At 47.8% G+C, this 11,180-nt stretch overlaps 2 protein-coding genes across 2 annotated transcripts in view; one reads left to right on the forward strand and one right to left on the reverse strand.

Moving 5' to 3' along the window:
• Positions 1 to 4,396, reverse strand: part of tns1b (tensin 1b) — a 66,691-nt gene extending 62,295 nt beyond the window's left edge. Inside the window, 1 exon segment of the mRNA XM_025063734.1 lies at positions 3,981 to 4,396. Coding sequence (XP_024919502.1) covers positions 3,981 to 4,097 — 117 coding nt within the window. The 5' untranslated portion in view covers positions 4,098 to 4,396.
• Positions 4,397 to 5,651: 1,255 nt separating this feature from the next.
• On the forward strand, positions 5,652 to 11,039 carry znf142 (zinc finger protein 142; the record flags this gene model as incomplete). Its single annotated transcript, XM_025063735.1, has 6 exons — positions 5,652 to 6,540; positions 6,700 to 6,877; positions 6,994 to 7,466; positions 8,747 to 9,846; positions 9,937 to 10,042; positions 10,346 to 11,039. Coding segments are annotated over 6 exons (3,180 nt in total), but the record flags the coding sequence as incomplete, so codon positions are not given.
• Positions 11,040 to 11,180: the final 141 nt, after the last annotated feature.

Genomic DNA, 11,180 nt, shown 5'->3' on the forward strand with positions numbered 1-11,180 from the left:
TAACGGCCTGGTCTAAATTGGAACAGCATGTCCTATGAGCTCACACTTGTCGTCCCAGTTTAGGCCACACAAACCTTATGTTTGAGAAAACGTCCACTTCATGCATTAAAACAGACACAGTCACCGCGGCAAACAACGTGCGGCGCAGTCTGCCCCCTACTGGCCCACCCAAAAACATGTTGGCCCATGTGAAGCAGTAACACGTTGTTTGGCATAGTAATGGAGGATCACGTGTACACACACACACACACACACACACCAACACACACACAGAGGCGCCACATGAAGGGCAAATACATACGTATATTTATACTAATTTTTTCACTATGCAAATACATATTTATACTAATTTTTTCACTTGCCTTAAGGGCAACTGATCGTGTAACTACCCTCATGATCAATACCCCCCCCCCACCCTCGCCCCCCGGGGTAATTAAGTGAAATGGTCTCTGAACACGTGTCCATATCTCAGCTGTACCCACGGTGACTTCTAGTTACTGCTGTAGGTCACAGGGGTCACAGGGGTCACAAAGGTCACACAGGTCAGTATATTGGGTCTACTAAAGTTGTGGTCTTCGTTTATTCATAAGTTTGTGTATGTGTGTGTGTGTGTGGTACTCTCATCTGTGTGTGGTGGGGACATCCTGTCTGTCACACACTGACAAGATTCACTTCTCAGACACAAAGCTGCGTTTCTCCACAGCTCGGACTGTTACCATGGTAACCAGGCTGCTAACTGGGTATTATACTGGGCTAAATCACACCGGACTGCTGGGTGGCTGTGTGTGTGTGTGTGTGTGTGTGGAGTCTAAATGACAGCAAAGCTTCATTGGTGCCAGTGGCCTTTTGTCTGCTTTAATTGAATTAACTTCCCAGAAAAGGACCGTGCAGCAGGAGGCGCTGCTGCGTTACACAGTTGCCCCTGCAGCATGGAGCCCTTAAATAGTGTTAGCACGGGGCTAATAATAGTGTCCTGTCTGTCCTCTGGACTTCCCTGTGATTGGTCCAATTACGTTTACACCAGGAGAGATAGTAAACAGAGCCCTAGAGGAAGTGAGCGGAACTACAACAACTGACAACCAGACAACTGCAGTATCTGGACTTTGTATTTCTCTTAAAAAAAAAAAAAACTATTTTTTTCACGGTACTCCACGTTTGCAGATGACGTCAACTACAACGCACTTCTGCGCAATTTTTTCGGCACGTGTCACACACGAGTCCAAGAGAGTGACTTAATGAAAAATTCCTGGTCTGGTTGTTGAGGGTGAGATCAGGGTGGGCGTGTGGGAATGTGGGAATGTGTCTTTTTCTGGAAGACTATCGAGTTTCAACTGTCGCTGTAGTGACACGACAAACACGCAGTACAGTCTGGGGTAGTACACATCACAGTAACCCCCGACCCCCCCCCCCGGTGAAGATCTCACAGGTGTTCCTGAGATTTCCTGATTACAGTCACTGCTGCACCATATTCCAGGGAAAGACATTCCAAGGAAATTCCTTCAGGATGGAATGTCGAAAATGCTAACTTATTTCCGAGACACCCGTCACAATACCACCACTCCCCCCTCTCCCCCCCTTCTCCCCCCCACAATGATCTGCCCTGGCTTGTTATAAGCACTGGGGCAGAGAGAAAAAGAGGGACAAAAAAAAAAGCGGGGGTCTTTCTTCCTCTGTGTATTCAGAGTAAATGCAGCATGTTGAGGGGGGGGGTTATTGGATTTTCAAAGAAAAACATTCTCCTGGTGATGAAGACATGATTTGGCAACGTGGGTGGACAGGCCTTGACCCTTGACCTACTGTAGGTGAACGAGAGGAAACGGAGGGAAAAACAAACAAAAACAAAACGCCGCGCACAGCAACCAGGAGACCACAGAGGTGTACGGGGGGGTCGGAGGGGTCAGGGGGGGGTAATTCAATGGTGCCAAGAGCAAATGCAAGCATCACCCTGCCAAAAGTTAAGGGGGGGTGGGGGGGTGGGCCGTTTGGAAAATCACCAAACTCACAAGTCTCTGAGAACAGAGCTCTGTTCCAAATGTTAGTAACATGATGTTCAGATGGAACGGCATTGTCTCTTTACTATAACGACAGTTTGGCATTGCGGAAAATAAAAAGTTCAGAATATCGCTGTGCCTATAGTATCGCAATATATCATATCCGTATCGTTTTGTGATATGTATAGTATCAGAATATTTTGTTTCATGATACCATATATATAACAAAATGCCTATTGTATTATATCATGCATCGCAGTGTATCGCGATATATCGTATCGTTGCCTCTGTATCGTGACACATATCATATCGCCAGGTTCTTGCCAATACATACAATCATTATAAATAATAGAATGGTCAAAATGAACACGTCAATTCATTTGTGAAATTAATCAGATTATCACACAACGACGACCCCTCGAAGGTCAGGGAAACGAACCAATCAGAACCTCCATCTTTCTTTAGGAACCACTGACTGCAAACAGTTGATTAAATCAAAAAAAACAACAGATTCTTTCTGAAGAGTTCTGCCAGAGAACTCCCGGTGGACATTCACAGGTACAACGACAGAGGTCAAGTCTAGCCGAGGACCCAGAATCCTCTGCTGGGTCAAGCACACACTGGCCACGGTTCCACACAGGAACAGACAGAGAGGCTCTTGTTCTGCGGCACTTGTGCAGGTCAGTGGCAGCAGGTCGGAGTGAAACGATAGGCCTCCTGTCAGACGCAGCACAGAGGGCGCAGTGTTTCCACAGCCATCGGAATGCAGCAGGGGGCGGCAGGTAACTCTCAGTCCTCCGCATACCTGTACCTAACATCCTGGAAAGTCAGGGAAGCCCCGCCCTCGTCTGACACCCCGGTGCAAAATTCACTCCTGACTGATTTGACACTAACTGTGTGAGGAGTGAATCGGCGCCGTTAACTATCAGTGGTAAAGTCCTTAAACTGCACCTGAACGCACCTCAGAGGTCAAAGGTCAGAAGTCAGATTTGAGCTGCCAACATGGAGCTAATTGTGACTGGGGTAATAACAATGCATCCTCTACGCTAAGCCGTCAGAGACACACGGCCAGTTTGGTTTATCATATTTTTCACTAACACGTCAACCATAATCAGCCCGGAAGGTCGTGGGGTCAGACAGAGCCAAAGGTCAGAGGTCAATCACTACATTCCACACACAGGAAATGTCAAGCCTGCGGCTGTGGAACATTTAAGAAACACAGTGGTGCATTCAACACCAATCAAAACACTGGCTCACAGTGCAGGACGGGGGCGGGCGTGTGGGGGGTACGGGGGGGTAATTTCCATGACATCACTGCAGGTAGAAAGAATCAAGTGAACGTCTCACAGTGTGTTTTTGTCATGCAGACAACAAACATGATTGGACTTGGACTGATCACAGTCGGCCTCATTACTGTGAATGGGTTACTCCATTCACAAATGTTAGAGTCACCGCAGACAGAACAGGTCACATGACCTGCAATACACCAGACTGGACTCTAGTGGACTGGACTGGACTCTACTGGACAGTAAAAATTAGGGATGTGCAATAATATCGGTCGGCCGATATTAGCATAATTGTGTAATATCTGTAAGAATTTATCGGTTTTTCCTCCGATAATGTACAATGCTGGAGCCAGCAACTCATACAGAGGTTTGTACTGATAGATAAATAAATAAATATTACCAGGCCCTTAATAATATTTCAATTTCAGAGGGGCGGCTTGCCGATCGGTATCGGTTGATATCAGAATCAGAACTCAAGTTCTGATTCAGATTTCATCCGATACCGATCGGCCAGTTCGATCATCATCCTGTCATGAGTTTATAATCAACAAGTTAAAAAAAAGTTTTAAACTAAGCAACAGGTTGTGAACTAGAACCTAGACTCACGCACGCGCGCACACAAACACACGCACAACTTCTTTTGCAATCGGTGATAAACATGAAGACATGTGTAAACGGACGTGACCGTGGAGACAGTCCTTACCTTCTTCACTCTCTCCTTCTTCTCCTTCGTCTCCTCCTCCTCCTCCTCCTCATGGTGGAACACTGGCATCTGCAGAAAGTCCTCCTCACAGCAGATGAAACTCACCGTGCATCCCATCCGACCCGATATCCAGCCAGTAGGACGCACAGAGGTCCAGACCCATTCAGCCCACTCCGCAGTCTGTGGGTCAACAGCTGTTATGAACTGACGTCGCTCAGTGGGTCAGCCATCAGTGACGTCACACCAGACTGTTTGTACCGTGAACTTCCACGGAGCAGACTTTTCCTCCGGTTCGTCCACACTCTGACTGGTGTTCGGTGAGAGACACGCCGAGGTGAAGTGGCGAACACACACGAACTTACGCCTTTCACTCCTTGTCTGTGATTGGTGGATGAGCTTGTCAGTCAATCTTCATCACACATGCTGTAAGCTAGAAATACAAAAACAACAAACAAACAAAGAGTAGGAAATAAAAGTTTATCCAGGAAGTGTGTTTATAAATTTTCATATTTCAAAATAGTGGCACATTTGTATTTATTCAAATCTGTTCTTTATCACCAAATCAAACTGCACTGTCTGTGCACAGACTACATAGACGGACTCAGCGCGCCTCCTGTTGGAAGTTGTACAGCTGTACGCCTTTTAAAAGTAGAAATATATAAAAGTAAAATAATAAAAAGTCCTTCATATTCATCTGAAATCGGGTGAAGGTAGGGTCAGACCGTGGACAGTTCGTCAGTCCATCACAGGTCCACAGATCGAGATCGAGTAATCGATTAGCCTTATGCTAATTATTTGTATTTACCACATTTAATAGTATGTTTTAAGTAACTGGGTCAATTGTTGATGTTTTTATAAAATGTGTAAAATGTATTAAAATAAAGTGGCGCTTTGGCCCAGAGGCAATGTCTCTGTCATTGGTGTGGAACACCAGGGTTCACCTCCTGGACAAGTTCGAATCCCGGTTAGGGCGGTTAATAGCTTCCAGTGGACTCACCACCCGCAGGAAGGTTTGGGGGGTTGGTACGGTGCAATGTGATTTGGGTGGCGACTGCTGCCCCCGCGACCCGGTAACGGATAAGCGGATGAAAATGGATGGATGGATGGATGGTATTAAAATAAAAACATTCTTATTCTTCCATGTTTCTGGACTGTGGGAGGAGATCGGAGGAAGCTGTAGTTTCGCAAGCATATCAGCAGGGGTCAGTGTGGCGACAATCTTGATGACACTTTTGACGTCACGGCAGGAGAAGAAGATGAAGCTGCGGTAATAACATGTATTATGGTTGTTTATGACGGGTTTACTGTGCGGTCCTTGCTGCACTGTTTTTATTTTAAAAGATAATTATTTTTTAAAGTCATTCAACATGATATTACACGTCACTGTGTGCATATATCCTGAGGAGCAGACGTTGAATTAAACGTAAGAACCGGACTGAGCTAAGGAGTTAGCTACATTAGGTTTTACTGCAGTATACTGCACTGGTTCAATGAACGGGGTTTCTTTAATAACTGCGTATATATTTAAAGTACTGCTATTATAGTAATCTGCAGACTGTTGACTTTACTGTCAATCATTTTATATCAAAATAGTTTGCGTGAATTTAGTTACGTTTTTAGACAGTAGAGTTAGTTTGTTGTTAACTGTTGACGTTACTTACTGCGGTTGATTCATTGGTAACTGTTGACGTTACTTACTGCGGTTGTCTCTCTGGTTGTTGTCCACTAGAGCATCCTGCCCACAGTGTAGGCCACACTGACTACAGCCACACCTGCCCCACGTGTCACTGGTGCTTCAGGATGGGGTCCCACCTCCAGGAGCCTGTCCACTTCCACTCCCCCAACCCCGGTCTGCAGTGTCCCACCTGTAAACGTGTCTTCACCAGCAGGAGTAAGCTTCGTGTACACCGACTCCGCGAGGCAGGTGAAAAGATTCACAAATGTCACCTGTGTGATTACTCAGCAGTGGAGAGGAACGCGATCCGTCGGCACATCATCAGCGTACATGCTGACTCTGATGTAGCAGAGGGAGGTTTAAACCGTCACACCTACGCCTGCCCCAGCTGTGGTCTGCGTTTTCACCAGAGCAAGTCACTAAAAGCTCATATGAAGACGCACAACATTCCAAGAGGCAGCGACGCGGCGACCTGCGTCCTGGAGTCTTGTTCTTTCCAGACTTCATCGCACAAAGAACTTCTCAAACACATCCTGGACGTCCACGGTGTCAAGGCGGTGGAATGTCGCTACCATGCCTGCGGAGCTGTTTTCCAAACAGAGGCGGAGATGCTCACTCATTTTCAGACCCACCGGGCCTACCACTGCTCACAGTGTGAGTTTTCCTGCTCTAACAAAGCCCTGTTCCTCCGACACCAGCGAAGCGGCCACGCCGGCTCCGACAAGCTCTGCTGTGACTTCTGTTCCTTCTTCACGTTCAACCCCGTACAGTCTGAGCGGCACGTTAGACGCTGTCACCCCAACGAGAAGATCCACCGCTGTTCTCAGTGCAGCTACGCCACCTCTCACAGACGTAGCTTGAGGAGACACACGTTGACGCACAACAGTGAGACACACGTTCTTGTTCTTCTCACTTTTTTATAGGGATGTCTTATCATCATCATTATTATTCCTCTGAAAATATGAAAACTTTTGGGGAAAAACATCCCTCCTTTTTTACATTGGCTATAACAAGTTTCACCTAAATGTGTTTTTTCCTTCCAAGGTGAGAAGCCCCACAAATGTGGTGTGTGTGACTTCAGGTGTCGAGACGAGTCCTCCCTCTCCAGACACATGCTCACGCACTCAGACGACAAGAACTTCATGTGCTCCGACTGTGGATACGTCACCAAATGGAAGCACTACCTGACCGTCCACATGAGGAAACACGCAGGAGACATGAGGTACATGTTGTGATGAGTTTGATGAATCATTAGTTATTAAAAAAAATGTCAAAAAGAAACTGTAAAAACTATCATTACATCCTTAGTTATCACTGATTTTCGTATTTCATCTGCAGGCACCAGTGTGATCAGTGCACGTATCGCTGTCACCGCACGGACCAGCTGAAGAGCCACAAACTACGACACCAAGCCAAGTCGCTCATTTGTGAAATCTGTGCGTTCGCCTGCAAGCGCAAATACGAACTTCGCAGTCACATGACATCCAAACACTCCGGAGGTGACGGACACCCCCCGGTCCATCAGTGTACCTTTTGCACCTACACTACCCGCTACCGACAAGCGTTGCGAAATCACGAGAACTGCCAACACACCAGGCTGAAGGAGTTCCACTGCGCCCTGTGTCCCTACGTGTCGTTCAGTACCGTCAGTCTGTTCCTGCACAAGAGGAAGGCTCATGGTTATGTACCTGGAGACCAGAGGTGGCTGGAGAAGTACGCTGCCAAGGAGAAAGAACGGAGTTCCATGGAGGAAGCTGGTGATTTCTACAGGAAGTCCTTCACGGCCGAGCGGCTGAAACGAACCGCCGAAGGAGAGAGAAGACCCCGAGGTCAAGGCGGTGGAATGTCGCTACCATGCCTGCGGGGCTGTTTTCCAAACAGAGGCGGAGATGCTCACTCATTTTCAGACCCACCGGGCCTACCACTGCTCACAGTGTGAGTTTTCCTGCTCTAACAAAGCCCTGTTCCTCCGACACCAGCGAAGCGGCCACGCCGGCTCCGACAAGCTCTGCTGTGACTTCTGTTCCTTCTTCACGTTCAACCCCGTACAGTCTGAGCGGCACGTAAGACGCTGTCACCCCAACGAGAAGATCCACCGCTGTTCTCAGTGCAGCTACGCCACCTCTCACAGACGTAGCTTGAGGAGACACACGTTGACGCACAACAGTGAGACACACGTTCTTGTTCTTCTCACTTTTTTATAGGGATGTCTTATCATCATCATTATTATTCCTCTGAAAATATGAAAACTTTTGGGGAAAAACATCCCTCCTTTTTTACATTGGCTATAACAAGTTTCACCTAAATGTGTTTTTTCCTTCCAAGGTGAGAAGCCCCACAAATGTGGTGTGTGTGACTTCAGGTGTCGAGACGAGTCCTCCCTCTCCAGACACATGCTCACGCACTCAGACGACAAGAACTTCATGTGCTCCGACTGTGGATACGTCACCAAATGGAAGCACTACCTGACCGTCCACATGAGGAAACACGCAGGAGACATGAGGTACATGTTGTGATGAGTTTGATGAATCATTAGTTATTAAAAAAAATGTCAAAAAGAAACTGTAAAAACTATCATTACATCCTTAGTTATCACTGAATTTCGTTTTCATCTGCAGGCACCAGTGTGATCAGTGCACGTATCGCTGTCACCGCACGGACCAGCTGAAGAGCCACAAACTACGACACCAAGCCAAGTCGCTCATTTGTGAAATCTGTGCGTTCGCCTGCAAGCGCAAATACGAACTTCGCAGTCACATGACATCCAAACACTCCGGAGGTGACGGACACCCCCCGGTGCATCAGTGTACCTTTTGCACCTACACTACCCGCTACCGACAAGCGCTGCGAAATCACGAGAACTGCCAACACACCAGGCTGAAGGAGTTCCACTGCGCCCTGTGTCCCTACGTGTCGTTCAGTACCGTCAGTCTGTTCCTGCACAAGAGGAAGGCTCATGGGTATGTACCTGGAGACCAGAGGTGGCTGGAGAAGTACGCTGCCAAGGAGAAAGAACGGAGTTCCACGGAGGAAGCTGGTGATTTCTACAGGAAGTCCTTCACGGCCGAGCGGCTGAAACAAACCGCCGAAGGAGAGCGAGGACCTCAGGGAGAACGGGCTGAGGCTCCCGCTGCAGCAGAACTCAGGAAACAAACTGAAACGAAGAACACGAAATCTGTTGGTGCGCTGGACAATGAGCCACAAGAGGGCGGCAATGAGAGCCTTACAGGCAGCTCTGATGAGTACTGTACATTGATTTTAACCACTTATTCTGAAACGTTAAAAGGAAAAGAGGACCTTCCAAGGTCAACATGTTTATCTGAGGAGATGGAAGAGGAGGAGGAGGAGGAGGAGGAGACAAGTGTCAATGAAGAGTGTGACCTTGACTCTGTAAGTCAGGAAACGCCTGAGCTGGTGGGTAGAACGTTCTCTCCAAATACAGATCCTGAATTCTCCTGTGTACAAAACCAGAAAATAACGAATATTGACAGCGACCAAACAGAAGCTTCAGTCCTGGATGGACCGGTGCAGGTGCTTGTAGTTCCAGACACAGATGCTGATGAGACTGTGTTAAATTCCCACGGTGCTCAGGTCAAAACTCAAGGCCTTGATGGACGTCTTCCAAACCAAAGCCCAGGATTTTCAGAGAAATGTCCGACTGCAGGAGAGAACTGCTCTAAAGGTAACGAGGGATCTGAAAATCCAACAGATCAAGAACTCCATCAGCCAGAAATCACATCATCATCATCATCATCATCATCTCTACATCAGATTATTATTGTCTGTTATCATTTCACTGGGACAGATGGAAGATTCCGGTGTGAACTGTGCTCCTTCACGTCACTGCGACCCACGACATTTCAGCGTCACGTCACCGCCTGTCGGAAAAGAGTTTGTCAAAGAGACAGTCGGGTTCTGTTGGCTCTGCACCTGGAACACCAACACCAGGAGGGTCGTCCCGAGGACGAGATGCTGGCGTGCGGCAGGTGTTCGTTTGCCAGTCCACACAGGCCGGTGTTGGAGCGTCATTTGCAGACACACGACGGCAGTCGGCTGTACAAGTGCAGAGACTGTGAGTATTCAACGGGAAACAGGCAGAAGATGACGCGGCACATCCGCACGCACACCGGGGAGAAACCGTACGGCTGCCGGCTGTGCACCTACACCTGCGCTGATCCGTCCAGGCTGAAGGTGAGGTCGGGTCGACGGCCTTGGATATGAAAGTACATATTTACAGCACGTCAACTTTTATCAACGGTCGTTTCCTTTCTTTCACTGCAGCTTCACCTGAGAGTTCACCAGGAGGAGAAGAAATACCTGTGTCCAGACTGTGGCTACAGGTGCAAGTGGTCCAGTCAACTCAAATACCACATGACAAGGCACACGGGTACTGATGTGTAATATTTAAAACAGTGGGTGTCAAACATACGGCCTGGGGGCCAAAACCGGCTCGCTTGATTTCAATTTAAAAATAAAAAATACACAGTTGTTTTTTATACAAAGTCAAAAAATCCTCAGAATTGAAACTCAACCTAAATTCAGATGTTTTTTGGTGATATTTTATTATATTATTGTATTGCGTGTCATGTTTAAAATAATTAGTAATATTTGTTTATTACTTCATAGTAAATCTGTATGTACTCGTCTACGTATGGGTGTATATGTGACAGTATGTTTCTGTGTGGTGCAGGAGAGAAATCCTACGCCTGTGGTGAGTGCGACTACCGCACCAACAGAGCTGACGCCCTCCGCGCCCACAGGGACACCCAACACTGTGACCTTCGACCCTACATGTGCGAGAAATGCGGCAAAGCCTTCAAAACCAGATTTATACTGAACACACACCAGCGGCAGCACAGCGACGCTCGCCTCTACACCTGCGGCCTGTGTCCCAAGGCCTTCCGATGGCCCGCGGGCCTCAGGCACCACTTCCTGTCTCACACGAACCAACAGCCTTTCGGCTGCGGCCACTGCTCTTACAGAGCCAGGCAGAAGTTCCAGGTGGTCAAACATCTGCGCAGACGCCACCCGGGGGCGTCGGTGGAGGAGGGAGTGGTCAAACAAACGGAGGCCATGAGTCTGACCCTGAAGGAGGCCCTGCAGGGGAGTCTGGGAGAGGGATAATGTCGGTCAGCCAATATTATCGGACACCCCTGGTGGACACCTATAGTACAGCAGCTGAGCTAACTGAAGAGAATCAGAGTGAAGGTGGAAGTGAGGAGAAAGACAGAGTGGAGTCCTCTGACTGTCCTCTTGTCCATGCGTCCATTGTTGTTGTACTGGAACACTGAAGAAGAGTGCAGCTGGTTCACTGATCTCAGGTTCAAATACAGCAACAATCAATAATGAAACTCATTAACCAGTCAATAAAGTATTGATTCTGATCAGTGTTGAAGTCTGCACTTCTGTTCAAACCTGTACATCAGCTTCGAGCAAGTAGATTCACTTCACTCTGGACCTGTAGGTGGCGCTAGTACAGATTTGAACATCGTGGCTCTTCAGATGGTTGCAGGTTTGAATCCCAC

Source organism: Cynoglossus semilaevis, chromosome 16 (assembly GCF_000523025.1).
Source record: "Cynoglossus semilaevis isolate Cse_v1.0 chromosome 16, Cse_v1.0, whole genome shotgun sequence".
NCBI classification, from domain to species: domain Eukaryota; kingdom Metazoa; phylum Chordata; class Actinopteri; order Pleuronectiformes; family Cynoglossidae; genus Cynoglossus; species Cynoglossus semilaevis.